At 37.8% G+C, this 24,605-nt stretch overlaps 1 protein-coding gene and 1 long non-coding RNA gene across 13 annotated transcripts in view; one reads left to right on the top strand and one right to left on the bottom strand.

The window, feature by feature from the left end:
- The window catches only part of col12a1a (collagen, type XII, alpha 1a), a 71,609-nt gene that overhangs the window by 17,262 nt on the left and 29,742 nt on the right, over positions 1-24,605 (top strand). For 3 of the 12 annotated variants that reach the window (XM_052580904.1, XM_052580902.1, XM_052580903.1), the window contains exons 15-38: positions 2,006-2,272; positions 2,398-2,590; positions 3,285-3,409; positions 5,713-5,862; positions 6,095-6,214; positions 7,097-7,261; positions 7,382-7,528; positions 8,355-8,500; positions 8,818-8,947; positions 11,115-11,260; positions 12,705-12,834; positions 12,952-13,088; positions 15,193-15,322; positions 15,428-15,567; positions 16,454-16,586; positions 16,692-16,712; positions 16,815-16,954; positions 18,273-18,402; positions 18,543-18,682; positions 20,074-20,203; positions 21,449-21,591; positions 23,261-23,390; positions 24,229-24,371; positions 24,515-24,605. The exon at positions 24,515-24,605 is cut by the window's right edge and continues 39 nt beyond it. In XM_052580904.1, coding sequence (XP_052436864.1) covers positions 2,006-2,272; positions 2,398-2,590; positions 3,285-3,409; positions 5,713-5,862; positions 6,095-6,214; positions 7,097-7,261; positions 7,382-7,528; positions 8,355-8,500; positions 8,818-8,947; positions 11,115-11,260; positions 12,705-12,834; positions 12,952-13,088; positions 15,193-15,322; positions 15,428-15,567; positions 16,454-16,586; positions 16,692-16,712; positions 16,815-16,954; positions 18,273-18,402; positions 18,543-18,682; positions 20,074-20,203; positions 21,449-21,591; positions 23,261-23,390; positions 24,229-24,371; positions 24,515-24,605 — 3,327 coding nt within the window. The remainder of the gene's footprint in view (positions 1-2,005; positions 2,273-2,397; positions 2,591-3,284; positions 3,410-5,712; positions 5,863-6,094; positions 6,215-7,096; positions 7,262-7,381; positions 7,529-8,354; positions 8,501-8,817; positions 8,948-11,114; positions 11,261-12,704; positions 12,835-12,951; positions 13,089-15,192; positions 15,323-15,427; positions 15,568-16,453; positions 16,587-16,691; positions 16,713-16,814; positions 16,955-18,272; positions 18,403-18,542; positions 18,683-20,073; positions 20,204-21,448; positions 21,592-23,260; positions 23,391-24,228; positions 24,372-24,514) is intronic. The other 9 variants (XM_052580907.1, XM_052580905.1, XM_052580906.1 and 6 more) reach the window with 3 other exon arrangements.
- On the bottom strand, positions 7,518-10,192 carry LOC127976471 (uncharacterized). Its single transcript, XR_008157806.1, has 3 exons — positions 10,045-10,192; positions 8,794-9,017; positions 7,518-7,944 (listed from the first exon to the last, which is right to left on the bottom strand). It is a non-coding gene; the product is annotated as an uncharacterized LOC127976471 (long non-coding RNA).

The raw sequence follows: 24,605 nt of genomic DNA on the forward strand, positions 1-24,605 counted from the left end.
GCTACAAGCAAATGAATAAAAAATCTGCTGTGCATATTAATTCATGTAACTCAGATGAGTTCAGTCAGACTTATGTGATGCCTTAACAATGAATGAAGACTTTGGTAACACTTTATTTTGATAGTCCACTTTAGACATTCTACAAGCAGTAAGTAACTTTGCAACTACATTTCAACTAGCAGTTAGTAGAGTATTAGTAGACTGTCTGCTTAATATCTTCTAACACTTTCTTTGTCAACTTATTGTCAACTTATACTAAGCCTAAACCTACCCCTACCCCTAACACTAACCCTAAACCTACCATAACAGTGTACTCTGAGAGTTAGTAGACATGTAGTTGCAAAGTCCTGAGATTTAGATGATATGTAGTTGACATGTAGTTACAAAGTTACTTATAGACGGTAGAATGTCTAAAGTGGACTATCGAAATATAGTGTAACCAAGACTTTTTACCCGAAGGTTGACAAACCCACAGAATAACACCCAAGCCATATCTAGACAGACCATATCTTGGCAGGTCTTCCAGCCAATTCTATCAAACCTTTACAATTAATTCAGAACGCGGCAGCAAGATTAATTTTTAATGAGCCAAAAAGAATACACGTCACACCTCTGTTTATCAATTTGCACTGGCTTCCAATAGCTGCTCGCATAAAATTCAAGCCATTGATGTTTGCCTACAAAACTACCACTGGCTCTGTACCCATTTACCTAAATTCGTTACTTCAGACTTATGTGCCCTCTAGAAGCTTGCATTCTGCAAGTGAACATCGCTTGATTGTGAGGTCTAGTAATTATCAACAGAAATCCGTATGTGAGGATAAAAAAGTTACTCAAGCAAATTCCAAGAAATCCATGAATTTGCCATGTCGAGCAACAGAAAGCTGTATGGTTTGATAGTGCACACAAAGGCACTTTTTTTGTCCAAGAAATTTTTACAAATGACATGTGCCTCTAGAATACCCAATCAATCATATAGACATATGCAATTTCAATATCTTGGCATCCAGTTTTGCACTTGGAGTGAGCGTCACTAAGATTTTCTTCAGAAAATGTTAAAATCAGTTTTCGAGTTAATATCTGTTTTAAGAACATTCTGCAACATAATGACATGCTCTCTGAAGTATGCTGGAGACAAAAGTTTTAAAACAGAAATGTCTCAGTGTTTATTCTGATGAGGAAGAAGTGAAAGAGTGGCTTTCATTTCCTTTCATAAGCTCAACACCAAGTGGGGGCAAAACATCATTGCTGTAGGTTTGCGTCATTATCACCATTTCCTCTAAAATACCTTCGCTGTGGCTTGTTATAACTTATGGTGGGTGTAGTGTATGGAGTGCGTGTAGTGGCTGATTTAATGATTTACACATGCTCTCTATTATCAAGGGATGCCGGATTTCAACACAGTGTGCAGCACTTTATGAGATCATCTTACTTATTCAGTGGGGCAACTCACTGGTTAAGCGTGCTAAGACTTGTTATTGGTTTATCTTCTTGTCTGTCATCTAAAAGGTCCAAAAGTTGAGCTGAAAACAATGTTCTGGCTTAGCCGGCTCCATTTCATGTCTGCTGCCAACACTCTATTCCTTACCTCCTTCCATACCAACATTAGCACACGGTGTCCTTTTGGATCAGGGATTCTTGGAAAACTTGGAAGTGTAATTTTCCATCCATAAAACTCCCATTTTGTTAAAGGTCTCTTCATCTGAAAGTGTTCCATAGGCAGGTTAAAAGTGGACAATTCATTCCTTTCCCTCTTGCGTAAAAACACTCCAGTCATGGCACAAAAAGAGAACATTGCAGACAGTCTTAGAGTGTCTGCTTTATGCATGACGTACAATCATTTCAACATGTCTGGTCTGGAGATCTGTGGTCTGTGTTGGATCAAGATTATCTTGGCAGACAAACTATCATTATTCAGATGGTTTGCTGTTCCTGACCCCTAGGGAATGTGGTTGAATCAGTCCAACATTTAATGGACATTGTCTTTCATTTATCTCCCCGACAGTGTCAGCCGCTGCCAGAGTTGTTACGGTTTCAGAAGAAACAGAGAGGACCATGCGAGTGACATGGCAGCCAGCACCCGGCAATGTTGTCAATTACAGGGTATCGTATAAACCTCAGGGTGAGACACGCCAGTTGGCCTCCAAAGCACCAGGGGGCACTAACACTTTAGTCCTGAGACGACTGCAGCCACAAACCCCTTACGATATCACAGTGGTTCCTGTCTATAAGTTCGGTGATGGAAGACAAAGACAAGGAGAAGGAACCACATGTAAGTAAATACCAGATATTTGACAACTTGAGGTGAGGCAGAAGTTGTTGAGGTTAAAGTTATTTGACTGTGAACAGGTTCATCCTCTTTGTTGTCTAATTTGACACCCTATATTTCCTCTGCAGTGTCTCTATATAAAGCTCCCAGAAACCTGCAAACTTCAGAGCCCACTAAAACCAGTTTCAGGGTGACCTGGGATCATGCTCCTGGGAATGTAAAGGGCTACAAGGTCACCTTCCATCCCACCGGGGAGGAAAGGGACCTGGGAGAGTTGCTAGTTGGCCCCTATGACAACACAGTGGTTCTGGAGGAGCTAAGGTATGAGACGCCAAAGCAGACACATGAAAAATTTACAGACGTCTGTTGAACGTTGAACATACACCCTATAATCACCTTCAAATGGATAACATGTAACTTCTTAAAACATGTGAATGTTAGCTTTCAGTCATGAAGACCTGTAGGGCAAAATATCTATAAATCTTCAGCATCAGTTTTCCATTGAAGTTCCATCTGTTTCAAGCCACAAATATTTAGATTGAACACTGGAAAATCTGCAACAATTATTGAACTGAACTGTATCAACATTGAACTAATTTGAGCTGGAAAATGATACTATTGTGATCTGTAGAGCTGCTTATAACTGAATTACATTTAAATTGTTTTATAATTAATAAACTAATACAGTGATGATAAAAAAAAATCAAATTGCAGCCGAGCTCAGAATATGAATGCAATGTACTAAATTGCACATTGAGAGTTCTCTTTATAATGGTTTTCTATGGAAAATGTGAAACTTTGTTGCTTTTATATTCTGTGCTCATCTGCTTGCCTGTACATACTACGAATTTAGTGTATATATATATGTATATATATATATATACATACATACAAATAAACTGGTAGACAACTATGTGACGGTGTCATGTCATGTGAAAACCATGAAATGTGATCTATTAGCCTTTTCAGGCTGATAGATAGGATTGTTGACTGATTTGTGTTTCTCTCATCTCAGGGCCGGCACTAAGTATTCAGTGAGTGTGTTTGGTATGTTTGATGGAGGAGAGAGTATGCCACTGGCTGGAGAGGAGAAGACCACCCTCTCTGACGCCCCTGAACCCCCACCCTTTGATAATCCAGGTAAGATTAATAATAATAAAAAAACTACTCTCTTTCTGAGAAGGGTACTTTACCCCTCCTAAACCAACCAACAGATCTCATGAAACTACAGATTATACATATATATATATATATATATATATATATATATATATATATATATATATATATATATATATAGAATGTTACTTGAGTTCCAAAACTCCATAGATGGAACAAATCTACCGTGTCTGGTATGGATTTAGTGAACTCATATATAACACAGCATACGTTCCTTGTCAGTTCTGAATCGGAAAAGTGGGCTGCAGTGTAGTGCTTTGAGTAATGGCAAATACCTTTCAGCACAGCTAATTGTGTTGTGAATAAGCAGACAGTGTGACTGCACCATATGGTAGCCATGTCTCTGCCTTTGCGTGGAAGGACTCTTGAATTTCAAGAGCAAGAAAGATTATCTGCTCAAAAGTACTTATGCTTTACAACTTGGTTAGGGAAAAAGTGTCAAACAGAATGAAAGCTTTGCACATGGTCGGCTGACCCTGGTCTGGAATGTTGCTCCTAATTGCAAACAGATCCGACGGTGAGAGTCGGCCGGCCGACACTGGCAGGAGAGGGAAAATCAAATAGTCCCAGACCAGAGCTCTGAGGTGTAACGCTCAGCTTTTCATTTGCATGTGACAGGCACTATCAAAATTAGTTTTGGACTAGTTCTGTGGAAATATTGGTATATGGTTTTCACTGGTTCCCAAAGTCATAGTAAAAATGCTTCTCTCTTGCATTTTTCTCATATATATATATATATATATATATATATATATATATGTATGTATGTGTGTAGATACACACACACACACACACACACACAAAGCTAACATTAAGTTTTATTTTACTATCACACTATTGAAATTAAAAGTTGTATCGTGAATATTAATTAATATGGTCTAAAAATATTTTTATTAACTAACATTAACAAAGATGAATACATACTTTAACAAATACATTGCTTGTTGTACGTTAATGCCTAACTATCATCAATATCTGGAACCTTCTTTGACCTGTGAATTGAAATAAAAAAAAATAAAAAAATTAATAACATACATTTTCAAACATATTAGTATTTGGGATTCATTTATTTTATTTTCATTTAGTATACAATCAACAAAAGCAATAAAGGCCTCTAATACTAGCTTCTTTTTGTATTTTATTTGTTCTCTTTTTATGTAATATACAAAAAAAAAAAAAAACCTTGCTATGTGTACTGTGTTAAGCTAACTGAGACTTGTTATAGCACTTTCATATCATTGCTCTTTTGTTGATTTTGATTGCTTGTTGATTGATTATTTGTGAGATTGCATAATGCATTAAAACTATCTTTATAATGCATAATACATAAAGGCTTTAAGTGAAGTGTTACCTTATTTAAAAATATATTACAGTCGAAAATAAGAGTCCTTTCAGTTATTCATGAACTTTATATTATTCATCTTTCTTTAAAGAGAACATTTCACCCTGGCTTTCTAATAATGCAGAGAAAGAAGATTGCTGACTTTTGATTGTAATCTTTAGCTTGTTAAAGTGGAAAAGTTCAATTTAAGGCATATTTTAGGTATCATGTATTTTAGTTTTGTTTGTGGAGACGAATGCACTGGGATAGTGTGTGTGCGTTTGCATCTGTGTTTGCTTACTTGCCTAAAGTATGTTCCTGGCTTTAGTGTTTAGGGTACAAGGGATCGTAAATTAAATGTGAGAAATCCACATTACAATTGAGGACAAGCACCTGCTTGGCCAATTAATTTTTTTTGAAACCTTAGATAATTCATTTTATTGCTACTTAGAAATTCCCACACAGGTATGTCTAACACATTTCATATACATCATAATAACCACAGTATTTAAAAATGTTAGCTGGCTACATCCACCGAATGTTATACTTTTCTGATGCTTGAGGGAATGATCTATAAATCACACAATTATGCAACATGTTCTTTTTGAGCAGGGTCAGGTGGGCGACACTTTCCCTCTCTTTTCCCTTCATTCAGTTGTCTGGAGAGACAGCAAGATGGGACACAGACAAAGACATCGCTCACAGAATGGAGTTTATAGTTTAAAAAATGTTATTTAATATATAATGTAAAAAAAGTGTGTTTTTAAAATGCCAAATAAACAATTTTGTGTGACTGTGTGAATGTTTTGTGTGTCCAAGTGTGTCTAAACTCTTATCTGCATCCCTCATCACAAATCACAATCCATTTGTATGTTTACATCTGCTCAACAACATTGTTTTATAATATTAAACTGACTTTCTGAATTGTTCTCTGGTCAAACAGAGGTAATGTGCAAAACCACAGCCCAGGCTGATATCATCCTGCTTGTTGATGGATCTTGGAGCATCGGTCGTCTGAACTTCAAGACCATAAGGTCTTTCATTGCTCGCATGGTGGGTGTCTTTGACATCGGGCCGGATCGTGTCCAGATTGGTAAGAGAAATTTATCCTGAACCCCATATTAGTGAGAAGATAGTGCCATGCATATGAAGTCTCCTGTTTCTCAGACTTTTCTCCTGAGAAGAAAGACCCTTGATGACCCTCATGAACGTTTTATTGCTCTTCAAACATTTAAAAAGCTCTTTTGAACTATAAAAGAGAAACTTCTGAGCAATGGCATCTTCTTCTGGGTGTAATTATGAACACTGTATCTGTCTGTTTTTAGGTCTGGCACAGTACAGTGGAGACCCAAAGACTGAGTGGCACCTGAACTCTCACAGAACCAGAAAAGAGCTGCTGGATGCCGTGGCCAATCTACCCTACAAAGGAGGAAACACTCTGACTGGTATATCATGTTTTATTCTGGTCTATACGACAGACCCAACACACTTGATTTGTGGTGAAACCCTAAAGGTTGTAGAAGACTGTCTTCCACTCGTGATGTTGTCAATTGCAGCTCCGATTAAAAATGGATCAGTTTATTGAACCTTTTGAAAATATCTAAAGAATTGAGAATTATATTTGATGCATAAAGGTCAATGGCTCACATAGTGTGATAGAGTGAAGATAATGGAGCTGAAATTCAAGGAGGACTTTATTCAAACATAGACACTGAGCAAAAGAATACTATTTGATGCAGATGCTGATATTTCTGCAACCAAAATATAAGATGAATTCTGACACCTTGAATGTTAATCAATGAGATCTTTATAACAGTATAGTAGACTAACGACATATACATATTTTATAAATAAGTTTTCTCTTATTTTTAATTATTGTTTCCCAAATATATGTCTTTGTAAGTATTTAAATGCATAGTTTGGTGATCAAAACATAAATCAGTGCAACCCAACGATGATTGAGAGATGAACAACATTTGAGACTCATAGCTTAACATGATTGTGATAATCAAGTAAAATGTTTCTGCAGTCGAATGAGTGTTTATACTGAAATATTTCTAACAATATCCAAGTTATTCTTACTTTTACTTATAAAAAAACTGTAAAGATTACACAGCGAAAAGACAGAGTTGAAGGTGGAGTTTGTAGAATTATACTAAAAGACCTTTCACTTGCTAAGACTATAAACTATCAGGATTTTTTCAGCCATTTCAGCAAAGAGGCCATAAAAATGTGCACATCAAATATGACAGGGTTAATAGCGTTCTTCATTAGGTTTAATGCCCTCCTTGCGTATTTAGACTCACTAACATTCTCTTATTCTACAGGCCTTGCTTTAAACTACATCCTTCAGAACAATTTCAAGGCTAATGTTGGAATGCGTCCGAACTCTCGGAAGATCGGCGTCCTGGTTACTGACGGCAAGTCTCAGGATGACATCATCGCCAACTCTCAGAAACTACGTGACCAGGGCATTGAGCTGTACGCCATTGGTAAGAACCGGTTCATGCTTTCGGTCAATAAGACTTGGTCTGATATGACTGGTCAGTGAAAGACAATGGGTGATGAGTTTAACTGGGCTTTAACGTGTCTTCTGTGGTTTTGATCTCCAGGTGTGAAGAACGCAGATGAGAATGAGCTGAGATCCATTGCTTCAGATCCCGATGAGATCCACATGTACAACGTGGCTGACTTCTCCTTCCTGCTGGACATCGTGGACGACCTGACAAACAACCTGTGTAACAGTGTCAAGGGTCCAGGTACTGTATGACTGAGGCTGAGAGATACAGTGTTTCTGAGGGGAAAAGAATGAAAATTTACACTGTAAAGGTGGCATATAAACGCTTTTGAGGTTGCATTAAGGCATTTTTTACAAAGAGACTGATATTAATGCATTAATTCTGTAGTTCTGATCGACCTCTTTCTGATAAAATGTCTTGAGGATAATAATGTACAATACTTAAATGTGATGAATTGTGGCTAAAATGCAGTGTCTCTATTATGTCAGCGTGTTGATGGGGCTGTCCTCAAAGGTTTTTATTTTCTTTTCCTTTTTACATAATGCAATCCCTGAAGGCTTTGACCTTTTCATGATGAAACCTTGAAACTCGATCCAGGTACAGACAGACCTTCCAGGCTCCAAAAGAAAAAAAAAAATGTCTAAAAGCAGACCAGTCTGGAAAAAAAAGACACAATGCTGTTAATATTCTGTGAACTTTTGACTGATTAGAATTATCTTCTGACATTTCAAGACACATCAGAGCAATGTGAGAGCTGCTACAGTGTTGTATAATCTCTGGAGGAAATTCTTCTCCTGTTCTTTTAGTGTAGCAAAGTCAAATATGAGACATGTTTTCTCTGTGAAAGCTCTGCCATGAACCAAAACTCCTATATGATCATTATATATATATATATATATATATATATTGAACCCATGACCTTTTTTGCTGCTAACACACTGCTCTACCACTGAGCCACAGGAACACTAAAGAAACAGTACAGAAACAGCCCTGAGGTGACAGTCTAATGTTGGAGTATGTGAGGGGTCAAAGGTTAAACCCTGATCACCATCATTACCCCTCACAGGAGGAGGCCCCGAGCCACCCACTGATCTAACGACCTCAGAAGTGACCCATTACTCCTTCCGAGCCTCCTGGGTCGCCCCTGAAGGCCCCGTGGAGAAGTACAGAATAGAGTATGTGAGCATCGCAGGAGGAGGGGAACCACTACAGGTATGAACACTTCGCATGTTACAAAAGCATCACCATTCCTATTGCCCATTGTTATGGTTATTAAACCCTTAGCCCTTGTGCTTATTAATCCCTTAACTTACTTGTGCAATTCATTTTAACCTATTTACGCAGTGCACATTAACAGCAAGAAAGAGCAAAGAAAGACAAAGTGTGGCTTGAGGCATTTCATGCTGAGCCAAAACTAGATTTGTTCAGAAGTCTGGAAGTCCGGAAACAATCTGGAAACGTTTTCTTTGCAAACACAGTCATGTCCTGTTCTTGTGAGTCCTCACTCTTCTTCTGTTCCTCTGTTGCAGTTGTTTGTCGACGGGACGGTGACGACCGTGGTCTTGGAGAATCTCACTCCGCTGACGGAGTACATCGTGAGGGTTCACTCAGTGGTGGGAGAGGACAGCAGCGACCCCCTCAAAGGATCAGAGACCACATGTAAGTGTGCATTTACCCACAATCCACTCATCACCAGAACAGCCAGAGCCAATTCCTCAACAATATGTATCTAAACATCAAAAAATAAAAATAAAAACAAATTATTTGCACATTCAATAAATGCTATTGTTTTGGAAGTACATACATGAGGATATGGTTCTGCGCTTCTCTTTACCATGGTAATACAGTGTATTGCATTGCAATACTTACAATTGTTTTTTGGACATTTTACATGGTAATGCTATGGTATTCTTAAAAATTCCTTGGAGTACCATGGAAATACCATGGTATTTGAGGACAGCAATCATTCAATACCAGTGGTACTAAAGTCTCACATCATTACCGTACCATGGTACTGCCACAATACAGAGTTGGGTGAATCTCACAAAAACATGTCTCATTAGAAAACAAAACAAAACTCAAAAAAAAAAAAAAAAACACACAAAAAAAATTTCATTAATTGATCGAAAGCTACAGTAAAAACATTTATAATGTTACAGAAGATCTCTGTTTCCGATAAATGCTGTTCTTTTGACAAACAATCCAGAAGAATAAAATGTGTCAGTTTCTGCAAAAAATATATGAAGCAGCATGACCGTTTAAGACATTGATAATAATTGGAAATGTTTCTTGAGCACATATCTGCATATTGTGACACTGAAGACTGGAGCAATGATGCTGAAAATTCAGCTTTGATCACAGGAATAGATTACTGTTGTAGTATTTTACAATATTACAGTTTTTACTGCATTTTTTATCAAATAAATGCAGCCTTGTTGAGCAAAAGATAATTTTTTTCAAAACCATTACCAAAACATACGCTACGTTCACACTGCAGGCTGAAACGACCCAATTTTGCAGCTCTGCGACCTGTATCTGATCTTTTCATGACAGTCTGAACGACACAGATCCGATCTTTTCAAATGTGACCCAGGCCACTTGGGTATGTGGTCCTGAATCTGATACGTATCCGATCTTTTGAAATGCGACCTCCGTCTGAACGGCCAGGCCACATGTATCCGACCCGTACGTCATTGATACGCTACAAACGTCATAATTCTGCATTGAAGTAGGTGGGAACGAGAAGAGACACTCACATCAGTATCCCACCACTCCTGGCTGCGACTCCACATCCACACGTTTCTCTGTACCGACGTTGCTAACACTGCTCCACAAAACGCCATGGCCAAAAACCTTGCTCTCCTCCTTCTTTTTAATTTTCTTCTTAAAACGAGAAGATTGTAATTCTGCTGGCTCCGTTGGGAAAATAACATTAATATTGCAAAAAGAGCTCCGCTGTTGACTACACTGTTGTTGACATCCATGTTTAACGTTAGCTACTTCCGCAAACAACGAGTGACGTCGTTCACCGTTGAGTACTCTTCTGCGCATGCGGGTCACTTCTGGGTCATTTCACGTTCACACAAGAGATCACAAAAGGTCGCATTTAATTGGAAATGTGAACGACCTTGCAAAAAAAAGGGAATTGAGCATTAACATCAGTGTGAACGTAGCCTTACAGACCGAAAAGTTTTGAATGATAGAAGAAAAATGTGATTTATTTTTAACAGTGTAAATACAAAAACTTTAATGCTACTGTGAAATTTTGTATATTTTTTTCGAAATGCAGTTCAGTTTTTGACAGGTTTGGTGAGATTCACACAATAAAACATCATCTTTGCTTTTTAAAAAATGAACAAAAGTTTCTGATGTTTAGTCAGTTGCTGAAAAGTTGCAAATAAAATGCTATGCAATGTGTATTTGCTAATATTGCTGTACCCTTTTTTGCAACCCTTGATTTTTTCAGTTACCATTATGACTTAACCCTTACATCATCCTTCCTTTTACAGTGCTCTGAATGTAACAGTGTTGCATACGGCATGATGCTGCTTTGCATCGCAGAGGGTCATTGTATTTTTTCATTTGTTGTCTGTGTGTTGACATTTGCATATCTGTTTGTCTGTCCGACATATCCATCACGTGAGTATCCCATGATCATTCTCATCCAATCATTGTCTCTCACGGCGTTCCATTCCATCTTGTCACACATCCATCATTCCATCCGGAATGCTTCAATGTTCCCATTCGAGCTTCAGTCCGCTTAGATGGATAGTCAGGGATCAAACAGCAGAAGAGAAAGAGAGAAAAGTTATGTTCCCTTCTGTAGTGCCTCTCAGTGCTGTGAGGAACATGAACATCTACAAAGAGCGCTCCACCTCCATGAATGTGAGATGGGACGCGGTCGAAGAGGCCACAGGCTACATGCTCCTCTACAGGGCCCTTAATGCCACCGAGCCCTCTGTGGAGCAGGAGGTACGGTGACGCCACACATTTCAACCACTGCCCAGTCTGCCGACCCGTCTCATATAGTCAGCCTTTTGGAAAGTCCAGTCTTAAAGCTGAATATTTAAAATAATAAACACAAAATGTGCTAATTATTAGCATCAGGACTTACTGGAAGAGACAAAATGTTCTAATGGAAACCCAATGGTGCTATGCAGCTCAAATCTGTCAACAGCTATGACATACTGTAGCAGAAAGAGGAAATGGAAAGCATTTTTGGAGATATTGTAGATACCACAGGTGGTAGGTCTATATTTATTGGGTTCAAAAACCTCCTTTATATTGCAGCTTTTGGAAAATAACAGCTCATTAGCGCTTTGGGGCTTGTTAGCACAGTTCCTCTTTCAAGTATTTCACACAGTGAGAAGATCCAGAGGTCTCGACGTCAGTTCTGGCGGGAATCTGATGTCCACAGGGCTTGTCAGACAGAGCAGATGTTTCAATATTGTTCATTAGAAAAAAAAAGAGAAAAGAGTATGCTTAGAGTTTTTGGTATAGTTGGTAGACACAGTCATAATGTCTTCATTGCAAAAAAGTATTTTCTTCTTCTAATTTTCTTAATCGTTTTGCCTTATTTTCCAGTTCAATCTATCTAAACATTCGTAAGAAAAGCAAACTTTAGCCTTGTTTTCTGAAAAATGTCTCAAAATTAAGTTGGTTTATGCTTGAAACAAGAACAAATGTCTGCCAACAGGGTATGCTATGTATTTGTCCTTGCTTTAAACAAAAATTACATTTTAATATATTGTCTGTGTTTTTTGGACTGTGTGTGTCCCTAATAAAAATGTTGATAATACATAATAATACAATATAATACAATTATCTTGATTTAGGAATGTTTAGATATTTGTGCCGGAAAACAAAACAAAAATACAGAGTAAGAAAATAATTTTTGCATTGGGATTCAGAATTCAAGACAAGACTAAAATATCATAATTTCTACCATAGATATTTGTTCTAAAACTGTCCTGCTAAAAAGACCAGCAAATGTTGTTTTAAATACTAATCCCCTGTATTTCTGCCCCCTTTTTCAAAATTAACCCCTATTTACTTTTTGGCCATCATTTTTCATGGTATTCTAAACGTTGTTTCTCTTTTGTTGCAAATGTGTAACCCTCTTTTCCTCTGTGGCCGTGAGAACTTTGTTCAGCTTAGTGTTATTTTAGTATTACTGATAACATTTTTAGTAATCACTGATATTTATTTTTTGTTTGTAAGAGTTTTACTTTCGGTTAATGTAATAGCTCTGGTTCAGCATCCATATCATTCATAAGCTGTTTTAGAATTTCTAGCTGGTCCGACCTGGTCTTTTCAGCAGTGGCATAAAAAACAAAACAAAAATTAAAACAATCCATCATGTCCCCTTGAACAAGTCCACCATCCCTTTCACTTGTGATGTGGTTGACTTTCACAGATGCGTGTGAAAGGAACAGTCACTGACGTCCAGCTGAAGAAGCTTCGTCCCAACACAGCCTACAGAGTTTCCGTCTTCGCCCTGTTCGGCGATTTCGCCAGTGAACCTCTCTCTGATCGGGGGGTGACCCGTAGGTGGCACTAGGGCTTTCTTCCCCTCAGCAGGGATGTTTAGCACATCTATCTGATTCTCATCGTTTGTTTGTCTGTTGCTTTTTTTTTTTTTTGTATCTCTGCATTATCTGTAGTGCCTATTCCTCCGTCCGGTGAGTTGAGGATCACAGACGTTACCCACAGCTCCATGCAGCTGGACTGGGACCCTGCGCCCGGCGCCGTTCGTAAATACATCATCACTTACAAGCCAGAGGGAGGAGAGTCGAAGGAGGTGAGGCCAAGCTCATCCGCTTTTGGTCACCTCTGTCCATTCTGACAAATCACTGAATAAATCAGATATTAGCATTTTCATTTAGCCCATCTGCTGTTTTTGTTCAGATCAGTTGTATATGATGTTTATTCTTTCATTAAGCTTTTTTTTTTTTGAAAAATCACAGGTCTCTTTGAACAGATAAGCACTGAGGTTCTCAAAGTAAACACAACCACAAGCGTAGTTTTAGAGGTCTGATAGTAAAAGTGATTTGTACTTGTAATATTGTTTTTTTGACAATCATATCACACCGGCCGCAACGAAAAGCTCCGAGGGCCACACGCGGCCTGCCATCCACGTGTTGAGTAGTGCTGCATTTGGGACTAATTGTGTGCACAGCTTATCAGCTGTTAAATAACAATCTTGTTTTCAAATGTGCAAAGCCTTCCTGGGTCACTGTGGAAGCCTTCCTGTGGAAAGATTCCTGTCTGTTTACACAATGCATCCAGGCAGACAACCAAGAAAGAGACTCATGTTGATGGATTTGGGACCTTTTAACATATCAGCAATCACATTGCACAAGTCAGTGGAGACGGCAGCTGCCGAGAGAGAGTGCAGCTGCTCTCCAGAGCTTCGGCTACGGCCATCATCTACCAAAGATTGCGAGAGCAGACAGACCATAAAAAAAGAGGGAGTTCTGAGTGGCACGCAGCAATCCAGTGCTTTGGGATGTGTATTTTATGGGTGGGATTTTTTCCTAGGATTTTTTTCTCTTTTAACTCTCAGTGGCAGTTTTGAACTCAGCATTTCTCCACATCCTGAGGCATTAATCATGACTCAGTTCTGCTCATAACTCTCCGTTCTGGGATGAAAAGATGAAACAAACATGCACACAAATGTGGGTCCAGGTGGATGGAAGCCTGAGCAGCCCGACAGATGGCGGCGGCTCCTGTTACCTTACACTGGATCAAAGACCAGGTCTAATTCTGCAGGAACTTCAAGTGACTGAGGCTTTGTTGTTTCTCTCAACGTCAACCCCTCTCTAGCAAAAACTGCATCACATGTTAGGGTGGCCATCCATCTGGTTTTTGGTAGGACAGTTCCTGAATGATTCAGTGTTTCTGAATGAACTGGGCGAGTCAATGATTCAATAAGCCATTTATAAAGACAGCTGCATACTAAGATAGTGCCTTTACTAATTTTATTGCATAGATAGCAAGCGTAGAATGCTAATACTGGACATGGTTCTGATAGCAGCTTGCTTCATTCCTAAATGAATCAGCTCTTTTGAACAAATCAGCTGAAAGGGAAAATAAGTTACTCACTCATTAGGGCTTGTCTGGTATTTTTTGTTTAGTTTTTAAAGTATTATGTCATGGTTTTATATTCAGTGTACTTTATATTTAACACATTCATCTCCTAACCATATTTATGCAATTGTAACAACAGTGTAAATGCATTTGTGGCATCTCCGAGCTGCATTAAACAGTCTGCGGAAATGCATCTAAATGCCACTTCAGATGCGGCTTGTGTGCTGCTTCTGGAGTGCAGAGATGGATTTTGTTCAATACATGAAATAGGACACATACATTTAAACCACATTGTTGTACGATTTACTACAATTAATTCCAAATGGTATGTAACACATTGGATTAAAATTGACATTTTAAAAGAGACAAGCTGAAATCTGTGCATAATTTTATTTCCAACTTTATATTTATACTAATATAATAATATATGATGAAACTATATTCAAGGTGATCTGGATTACTAAATCAGATCACAGTAATTAGATACTAAAATACTTATAATCAGACTACGGTTCAATTTTTGGAATACATGATTGCATGTTATTAACACAATGGCAGTAAAGTGTTAATCATTTACTGATAAAAGTAATCTAAAACTAATCATTAAGTAATCAGATTACATAATCTAAATTACGTAATCTAATAGACAATATTGCTGACTACACTTTACGCAGTGCCCTTTGAAATCAGTAAAAGATTATAATTTGTAAAAGTAATCTACGAATCTGCCAACTAACTGCTAATGCTAACCAATGCTAACCTCTTTTTGCTGTGTATTTTTTGGCTATAACTGCACTTCTCATGTTTCATTTTAGCTTGAAGTTGACGGAGCTCTAACCTTTAGAGGACTGGATAATCTAATTTCCCAAACGGAGTACGATGTGGCTGTGACTCCTGTGTATGATTCTGGGACCGGAAACCCAATGCTTAACCAAGCCATTACAGGTACCGGACCTGGGCCCATTATCAATGAATAACCTCTGTAAAGTGAAGCAACACTTGACTGCTAAATGTTTCAAGTGCTTAATTGTAACCTGAAACTCATTCTAGATGTTGTCCCCGCTCCGAAGAACTTGAGGTTCTCTCAAGTGACCCAGACCAGTTTCAGGGCTCACTGGGAGCACGGCGCTCCTGATGTCTCGCTCTACCGCGTCGGCTGGACCAAGAGTGGAGAGAACAACTTTCAATATGTAAGACATCAGAGACCTAACTTGAGTTCGGATTCATCAAGTTGAAGTACTGAAGATGTGTCTTCAACTGTGTATTTACTCTCCTTCACATAAAATCTTAAATATTACATCATGCAATACACTCAGAGGTATAGAGTAGCATAGAGTAATAGTACTGTTCTGGGAATATATATCTCTATATTACTCTGTAATCAGTTACATTTACAGAGTAAAAATAATAATGTTTACTCCATTGTAATTTCACTTAGAAAGTACAAAGTACACATCATTTTCTAGCTATTTAAAAATAAAAAATACATGCTAAAATCTCTAGTTTTCAAAAGTCAATTAAAAAAGCTAAGGATGTTTAAAAGTTAAAAGTGTTGAATTTCTTAACTTTTAAGTACAATTAAATTTGAATACTAAAAAAAACAACAACGGTGTATTTTAACATAATTACTGTTTTTTTATTAACATAATTTGATAAATATCATAAATCTATCATTCATATTTATTTCATTTATATATATTTCAATTTCAATTTAAGTTGAGTTATTTTGTTGTGCGTTTTTGCCATACTGTCTATACAGTATCGTTTTTAGTTTCAGTTTCCAGTTTTCACTATGTTAGTTCTTCAGCTAAATTAGGAATTTTGTTTTGGCAACTACCTGAAATAACACAAAAAAATTTAGTTGTGTGTGTGTGTGTGTGTGTGTATATATATATATATATATATATATATATATATATATATATATATATACATCTGTGTGTGTGTGTATTTTATTTCATGCAATTAACTGTTCTAAGTGCGTAGTAAATACTTTTGTGAAAAGTAAAAATAAAAGATAGATCAATAAAAATAAAAAAAACTGTCATATGTAGCTAATAGCACTGTCTTCCTCAGGATATCCTGAACAGCGAGGACACCACTCTCCTTCTGGAGAACCTGGAGCACGACACCCTCTATGATGTTTCTGTCACTGCCATTTACCCCGATGAGTCTGAGAGCGAAGATCTTCTGGGCAGCCAACGCACATGTAAGAGACCCCGAAATCCAAGTGATAGACTTTTTCCATTTATTGCGCTTTAGACACCACATGTGCATTTGACAATCTCTCACTCTTTCTCTCTCTGCCCTGCAGTGTCCAAGGTTATAACACCCGGTGAGTCTGCTGTTTTTAAGATACATGACATTTAGCACATGGATCCCATATGGATATAAGGATGTGTTAGAACACTGAAACATCAAATGTTGTTTCTTATAGCTCCTAGTGGACCTCCTCAGAACCTCCAGGTGTTCAATGCGACTACCACCTCCCTCACCGCCAAGTGGGACCACGCTCCTGGAAAAGTGCAGAACTACAGGATCACCTACATACCGGTTGCAGGAGGGAGATCACAAACGGTAAACAACATTTTTACAGTTTTTATGTTCATATTGTTGATATTAAATTTAGCCTTTTTAATTTAATTAGTTAGTCAGTTAATGAAGATGTAAAAACTGCATGCACATTCAATCACAGTAAGATTAAAACATTTATTTATATGGAAGAAATGTATTATTTGACTTAGCATGAATGCATTAAATTCATCAAATGAGACAGTAAAGATATTTATAAATCTATATATATTTAAATATTCATCAAAGAATTCTTTAACAATCGTGGTATCCACAAAAATATGCAGCAAAAGTTGATAATAATAATCTTGCTTCTTGATCATTAGAATGATTTCTGATGATCACGTGACGCTGAAGACTGGAGTAATGATGCTGAAAATTCAGCTTTGCAAAACAGGAATAAATTACATATAAATTAAAGTACATTCAAATAGAAACGGATCTTTTAAATTTTGATAATACTTCACACGTCATGTTCATGTTGTTATTACAGTATTTCTGATCAAAAAAAGAAAGAAAGTTCTTTCAAAAAACATTCCTACCGAAAGATAACATAATATATGTCTGTTAACTTACATCTGTAGTTTACATTATGTCTTTAGATGAATGCCATCACTGTAAAGCACAGGAATAGTTTTAATCTAAACGATTTATTTTTTTATTGCCCTTATATTTCATATGAATTGCCGCTCTGGCTGGAAATATCTGAAAGTGCATTTAATATTCCCTACAGGATGCTGTTTTTGGTTTAGCTGGTCCAACTAAAAGTGCAAGTCTCAGGCTGTTTAAGATGTTTTTGTCTGCAGAATCAACTATCATCTTATTATTTTCCATGTTTTCATGCTATCTGAATGGGTGTTGTTTTTCTATACCAAAGTCATTGCAGTGGTCTTTTCCAGCCTCTGTTTTCTTCATCAAGAAGGCAGATTTACACTGGCAGCAGTCATAGGAATAACAGCATAAAACTAAACGCTGTTTTGGTCCGCTGAAAAACAGTCCTTTCTGCAATCGTATAGTATTTGTGATGTGTTGTTCCTGACATTATCAAGCACTGCTGAAAATTACTTAAGCTTATTTAAAGGAATAATTTGGGCCATAAAAACTACGACGAGCTGTTGATTACCACAGAAAATGATTCATCCTTCTCTTTGTCGACAAAAAACAAAAGATAAAATTTAGAATAATGAAAAAGAATGGCAGGTTTGTTTTATATAAATAATTATTTAATAATTTTGTGTTTGCCAGTGTATATATAATATAGACACAAATAGTGGAGCTGATCCTTTGACTCATTTGACGACACAATTCATTCTCTCTGTCACAGACACAGATTGGAGGGAAGAAAAACACAGTTATTCTGCAGAAACTGACTCCAGACACTCCCTACTACATCACGGTTGCTGCAGTCTATGCGAATGGAGATGCCAAAGACATTTCTGGCCAAGGAAAGACATGTGCGTCACGTGACTTTACTGCATTCAGTAGACCTGTTGGTTACCCAGCTACATTAATGCACTTTTTCAGATAGTGCTTAAATTATATGAAGTAGGTCATTGTTGACACATTGAATAGAGTTTAATGTGTGTTCCCACAGTACCGTTGGGCAGTGTGAGAAACCTTCAGGTCACGGACCCCACGGTCAGCTCTCTGAATGTACGCTGGGAGCCGGCTGAAGGGAGCGTACGGCAATACAGGATTTACTACCAGACCGTCACAGGGGGCGCAGAAGACATGGTACGTCCCATGGCACCTCCTAACACTTATATTGTGTTCCGGGTCAATTTGACCCGTGTTTTTGAGCTGTCTGAAATACTGGTTACACTTCAATGCTTTTCTTGAAATTGTGTGACCACTTCTTATTTAAGTCGCACTGAGGTGCTGTGGAATGTTTTTATAATCAGAGTTAAAAAATATATATGTCCACATGAAAATGCAAACGCATGCTATGAAGCCCTGTCAAGAGCATGCCAAGCCAACAGGTGGTGATATAATCTAAACCATAAGGCCATGTTGGCCAATCAGAAGCCTGAAAAAGTTCCAGTAGGCAGAGATAACGGTGCAGGGTCCAACATCACAGGCCAAAAACTCTGGTTTCGCTGTCTACACGACAACACTGCAACCTTTGAAAAGTTTTAGAAAATCTTCACCCTGGGAGGAGTTTTCAAAAAGGTTTGGTTTTAGTGATCTGGTGCAGCATTTATGCGTGTGGACGAACGGCCAAACTTTGAATAAGGTTTTATAAATAACCGTGTTCATGTGGACAGAGCCTACAAGTGTTTATATTTATTACATTTATGCATTTGGCAGATCATTTTATTTTGTATATTTTGATGATGTAAATTTTTATCCGTTCATTATGGAAGCCCATGTCTGCCCCTGAAAAATTAAATAAAAAAGGTAATTGCGACTTAACTCACAATTCCATTTTTTTTCCCTCTCAATTGTGTTTAGATCTTGCAATTCTGACTTTTTTCCTCAGAATAGATATAAACTCACTATTGTCAGAAGTCAGAATTGCAAGTTTATATCTCGCAATTCTGACATGATAACTGGCAATTGCGAGCTTATATTTTTTAAAAAAGTGGTTAAAGTCAGAATTGCTAGATTTAAACTCCCAATTGTAAGAAAAAAATCTGAATTTCTGGATAGAAAGTTGAAATTACTTTCATTTGGTGGTGGAAACGGGCTTCGGTAGTTTATGCATTAGTTTTTTGTAGTTCGTTATCATTTAAAGAGACATGCACTGAAACAGGTCGCTGTGAACAAAGTTGTTTTTGACAAGATAAAAAGGAAGTTGTTTTGTATGACTACTGAAGAATTTTAGACATTTCGTGGAGACACAAAGTAATCATACCAACTTGTGGGAAATGGGCATCTGATGTCCTCTTTAATAATATAACTGATGGAAAAAATCCAATTGACCTACATTGAAGGCCAGGATAGTATAATAATATAGAACTCATAGAGACCAGAAAGCAACCATCAATCAACCACTTAGACAAGTGCATCAAAATGTAATAAATACACAAATAACACATAGTAGATGTCCCTCAACCATTTATAAGCACTGTGTGATTTATCAGAGGCTAGAAAATGAAAAGCTTTCATTGTTTTAATGTTCTCAGGTCCAGGTTCCTGGAAGCTCCACCAGTACAGTTCTGAAGAACCTACAGTCTGATACTGAGTACACAGTAACAGTGGTGCCAGTATACGCTCCTGGAGAGGGCAAGCGCATGTCAGAGAACGGAAAAACCTGTGAGTTGATGCAGCCTTTTCTTATTTCAGCATTACTGGAAAGCAACAAATTCCCATATTTATCCATCATATACTCCCCAGTAACTGGAACCCTTTTGCCAAAGTTTTCACTCCAGAATGTGCAAAGTGCAATTTTCTGGCTTTAACATTAAAGTCCTGCACTTATAAATAGAATCTGAGAGACTTGTCCAAAGATGAAATCAGCTTTATTGGATTGATCACTAAGGGAGAAATGCCAATGTGCTGGCAACCCCATAAATGTGACTCCAGTCTTGACTTAATGAGGCTTCTTTATGGGGTGTAATGACTGGAGATGCTTGTGTGAGGCTTAAGAACAATCCATTTCACCAAATGGAAAACCCAGGGAGGTGCACGGACATAAAAGCAGCCTTATTTACTGCTGTCAGCTCAATGCTCCTCATTCAGAGTCAAACTAACAGATTTTTGTTGGCGTCATTGTTTTTCTACCAAGCGGATTACTTCCCATCATCTCCATTTCGCTTTGCGTGACTGTGCCACGCTAATGCAAGTGTTTGTTTTGTTTAAAATCTGGAATCAGGGTTTTTGCTGGTGGAAATCTAAAGCGTGTTCTGTTCAGCTTTTTGTTTTCATGCACCATTCAAGATGTATGTTATCGAAAGCACTGTGCATTTTTAAATTCTAGATATAGCCTAGTATTTCCAACTTAATTTTGAATGCTTAAATATGCAAATTTAACCCCCCCCATAAAACTAAACAAAACAATAATTTGCATACATTTCCAGAATGGAAATTTGAACACTGAATAAAGTTTATTTTGTTGACAAATTAAAGAAAAGAAAGCCAAATAATCCCAAATCTCAAAATTGACCAGTGTATTCACAAAAATCTCAATTTACTGTACAGCTAAACAAGCTGAACAAAAGCTAAACATATAATGGCTGTCTTTTAATTTTAGGGTGAAATATACCCTGGACATGCCCCAAAGCTGCCATATTTCTTAAGATTAAACCAAAAGCTGACTATCAAGTATCTGAGTGGGTTCTTACTGTCAGTTTTGGTTTAAAGGCAATTTTAATCAAAAACGAAACATCTCTTGTTGTACTTTCTTTCTGTGGTGGCTGACACTGAAACTAGTAATGTGTTTAAACCTGCATGCATCATCTTGCAATAGTTGTACATTCTGTTCCTCTTTAACCACTCTAAACACACCCTGTTTACTGTCTTTGTTTTTTATGATGCTGCTCCTGCTCCTGTCTAAAACAGTGACTCGGACCCCTGCCAAGAACATCCGTGTTTATAACCCCACCACAAACACCCTGAATGTGCGCTGGGAGCCGGCCTCTGGAAACGTGCTGCAGTATCGGGTCGCCTACTCCCCCCTCTCTGGAACCCGTCCCCCTCAGTCTGTAAGTCCTCAACGTTAGCCTCGCGTGAAAGATCGTACAGGAAATACTGCCACGACAAATGTCAGTTTCTCAACCACTTGAGCTTAATGGTCTGTTTGCAGTCTACCCCTCACAAAGATGTTTATGTTTTTTAATGTCATGCAGCCTCGTTCTCACATGAACTTCATTGCTTGAGAGGGATATTCACAAAGCCCCAAAATCCTTAAATGACTTTTATTATCGTCAGATGTTGCGTAAAGTAAGCAGCTATATGAAATCTTGAGCCCAAATCTGTTTTATTTCAGCACTGAGGAAAACAGTTTAAACATTAAGTCTTATGTCTTAACAGAACGAGCTTCTTATCTGCAGCCACAAAAGCTTCGTGGAATATTGTTATGGAAGCACATCTTTTCCATCATTGTGGCCAGTTTTCCAAATTCTCTGCACTTCCATTTTAACCTCCAACCTATGATGCTTTTTTACCTTTTCCACTGAAACCTTGAAGAAATCCAGAAGTGCAATCAATCGCCCACTGAACTCAGTCTTCAAAATAACGGAAAGTGTAGTCAGGAACGCGAAAAGTGAGTTTCCAGTGTCATTAATTGGGAAGTCAGTGACCCCCTGACCTGGCGTTGTGAAGAGCAGTGAAAGGAGGTGATTGCATGACACTGTCAGCACATTATTCACTTGAATTGCTACAACTGCTACACTATTAACACATCAAAGGAATGTTTCCACTGCATTGGCTGAGCAAGTGACCGCTAATGAAATCAGTCGTGACACAAACATCAGTGAGTGCAAGAGGTCATCTGTAGAAAAACAGACAAACTTCTTTCTCAGAGTGTAATATATCAGAGATGGTAAAGCCAACAGTTTTGATGTGTGTGATCTTAAGAGATTAAATGTTGAGGGACATATCATTTTGCACAAAGATTTTTTGATTTGTTTTGCTTTGTGACATTCTTAATATTAAACACCACTTATTCACATTAGTATAATGAAAATAAACCCCCTTATTTTTTGGTCAAACATGATTGGACAGAATTATTAAGTTTTACAGAATAAGATTCTGATAAGAATGAATGGTAGATTACTGTGAACAGTATGATTTTTAGAGAAATGTGCTCATTTAATCATATTTGATTGCCTCAAGTGTGAACTGAATCCTTATGTAAATGAATAAACATGGATTAACTGCTAACGCTTTAAGGACCAATTCTCACTATAAACTAGTTGTTGCTGAACATGCATTTTACTTGCATATTGGTTGTTTATTGCTACTTATAAAGCACATATTAATGCCTGATTCTCCATGACCTTTTTCCACTTAATTCTACCAAATACCTAAACTTAACTACCTTACCAAATGTTAATTAGCAGCAACTTTAAGTTTTACTTAAGTAAAAGTCATAGTTAGTAGTTAGAATTGGTCCCCAAACTGGAGTGTGACAACCTTGGAGCAAATGTAGGTGTTCTGGTGGATCATACTAAAATAAGTTTATTTTTGTTATAATATAATATAATTTTCATTTTGAATTTGTGTTGAAATGTGACCTTCATACGTTCTTTGTGAGCTTCTCTCATTAATCATTGTAAAAGTATTTAAAGCATCATAAATGTCACTAGTTAACAAAGACAGCCTGTGTGTCCCTGGTGGTAAATGATTACTTTTTTTTCTGTTGTGGGTTAGGTGCTCGTTCCAGGGAACACACACACTGCCTTGCTGGAGCAGCTGGATTCAGACACAGACTACGCTGTGAGTGTGGTGGCTCTGTATGCTGACGGCGAGGGCTCTTCTGTGTCAGATAATGGGAAAACATGTGAGTCTGACTGCAGGACGCCTCTATCATAGTTCCTTAGTTATGTGTTTGTGGCACATTCTCAGTGACATTGTGCAAAGAAATGCTAGCATTTATATTTATTTGTTATTTAATCATTTCAGATGTGAAGGTATCAGTTGAAATTTCAGGAAATCTTATTTTCCAACTTTTCCACAAAGTACAAGGGTTTTGTTATTTGTCATATTATCATATTTGTTATCATTTTCAGAAAAAAAAAAAAAATGTGTCCAATTTTTTAGTTACAACCCCTAATACAAAATATGCAGTACTAATAGTTATATATTGTTACGAACCCTAACCTTGATACAATATTTCAACTTCATCACATGGCTTTATTAGGCAACACCCTACACTGCCAAAAACATTTTTCTAGGGGAAATGTTCACAATAATTTTGTCCCATGGCAGGGTTGAACTACTAAGCTCTTTGAGGCAAATTTATGGGTAAACTAGAAACTATAAGTACTCATAAAAAATGTGAAAGAAACTTGTTGCCAAAAGATAGAGAGAGAACCTCTGTTCTTCGTGGCCTAGTGGAGAGGTGGTTAACTCCTAACCTTAAAGTTGAGTCTTGGGCCGGCAATACCACAACTAAGGTGTCCTTGAGCAAGGCACCAAACCCCCAACTGCTCCCCGGGTGCCACAGCATAAATGGCTGCCCACTGCTCCGGGTGTGTGTTCATGGTGTGTGTGTGTGTGTTGTGTGTGTATGTGCACTTTGGATGGGTTAAATGCAGAGCATGAATTCTGAGTATGGGTCACCATATTTGGCTGTATGTCACGTCACTTTTTATTTTGACTTATTTTTCTGATTGCAGTGCCCCGCGGTGGCCCCAGGAACCTGCGTGTGTATGATCCAACCACCAGCACGCTGACCGTCAGCTGGGAGCATGCAGAAGGACCAGTGCTGCAGTACCGCATTGGCTATGCACCCACCACTGGAGATCCCATCGAGGAGTTTGTGAGTGGTGTTGTATTTTACAGCAGTGAATATAAAGGACAGGATCATTATACATTAACATCAAGTATTTTTACGAGCCCATGGATGTTATTTGATTGAATGCATGCTAGAAAGCTGATCTTGTCCTGCTGTTTTTCACATAGACAAGTGTCCCTGGCAACAGAAACTCTGTCATCTTGCAAAACCTGCAGCCAGACACTCCTTACAACATCAACGTGGAGGCCATTTATCAAG

The sequence above is a fragment of the Carassius gibelio genome, chromosome B17 (assembly GCF_023724105.1).
Source record: "Carassius gibelio isolate Cgi1373 ecotype wild population from Czech Republic chromosome B17, carGib1.2-hapl.c, whole genome shotgun sequence".
Taxonomy (NCBI): Eukaryota; Metazoa; Chordata; class Actinopteri; order Cypriniformes; family Cyprinidae; genus Carassius; species Carassius gibelio.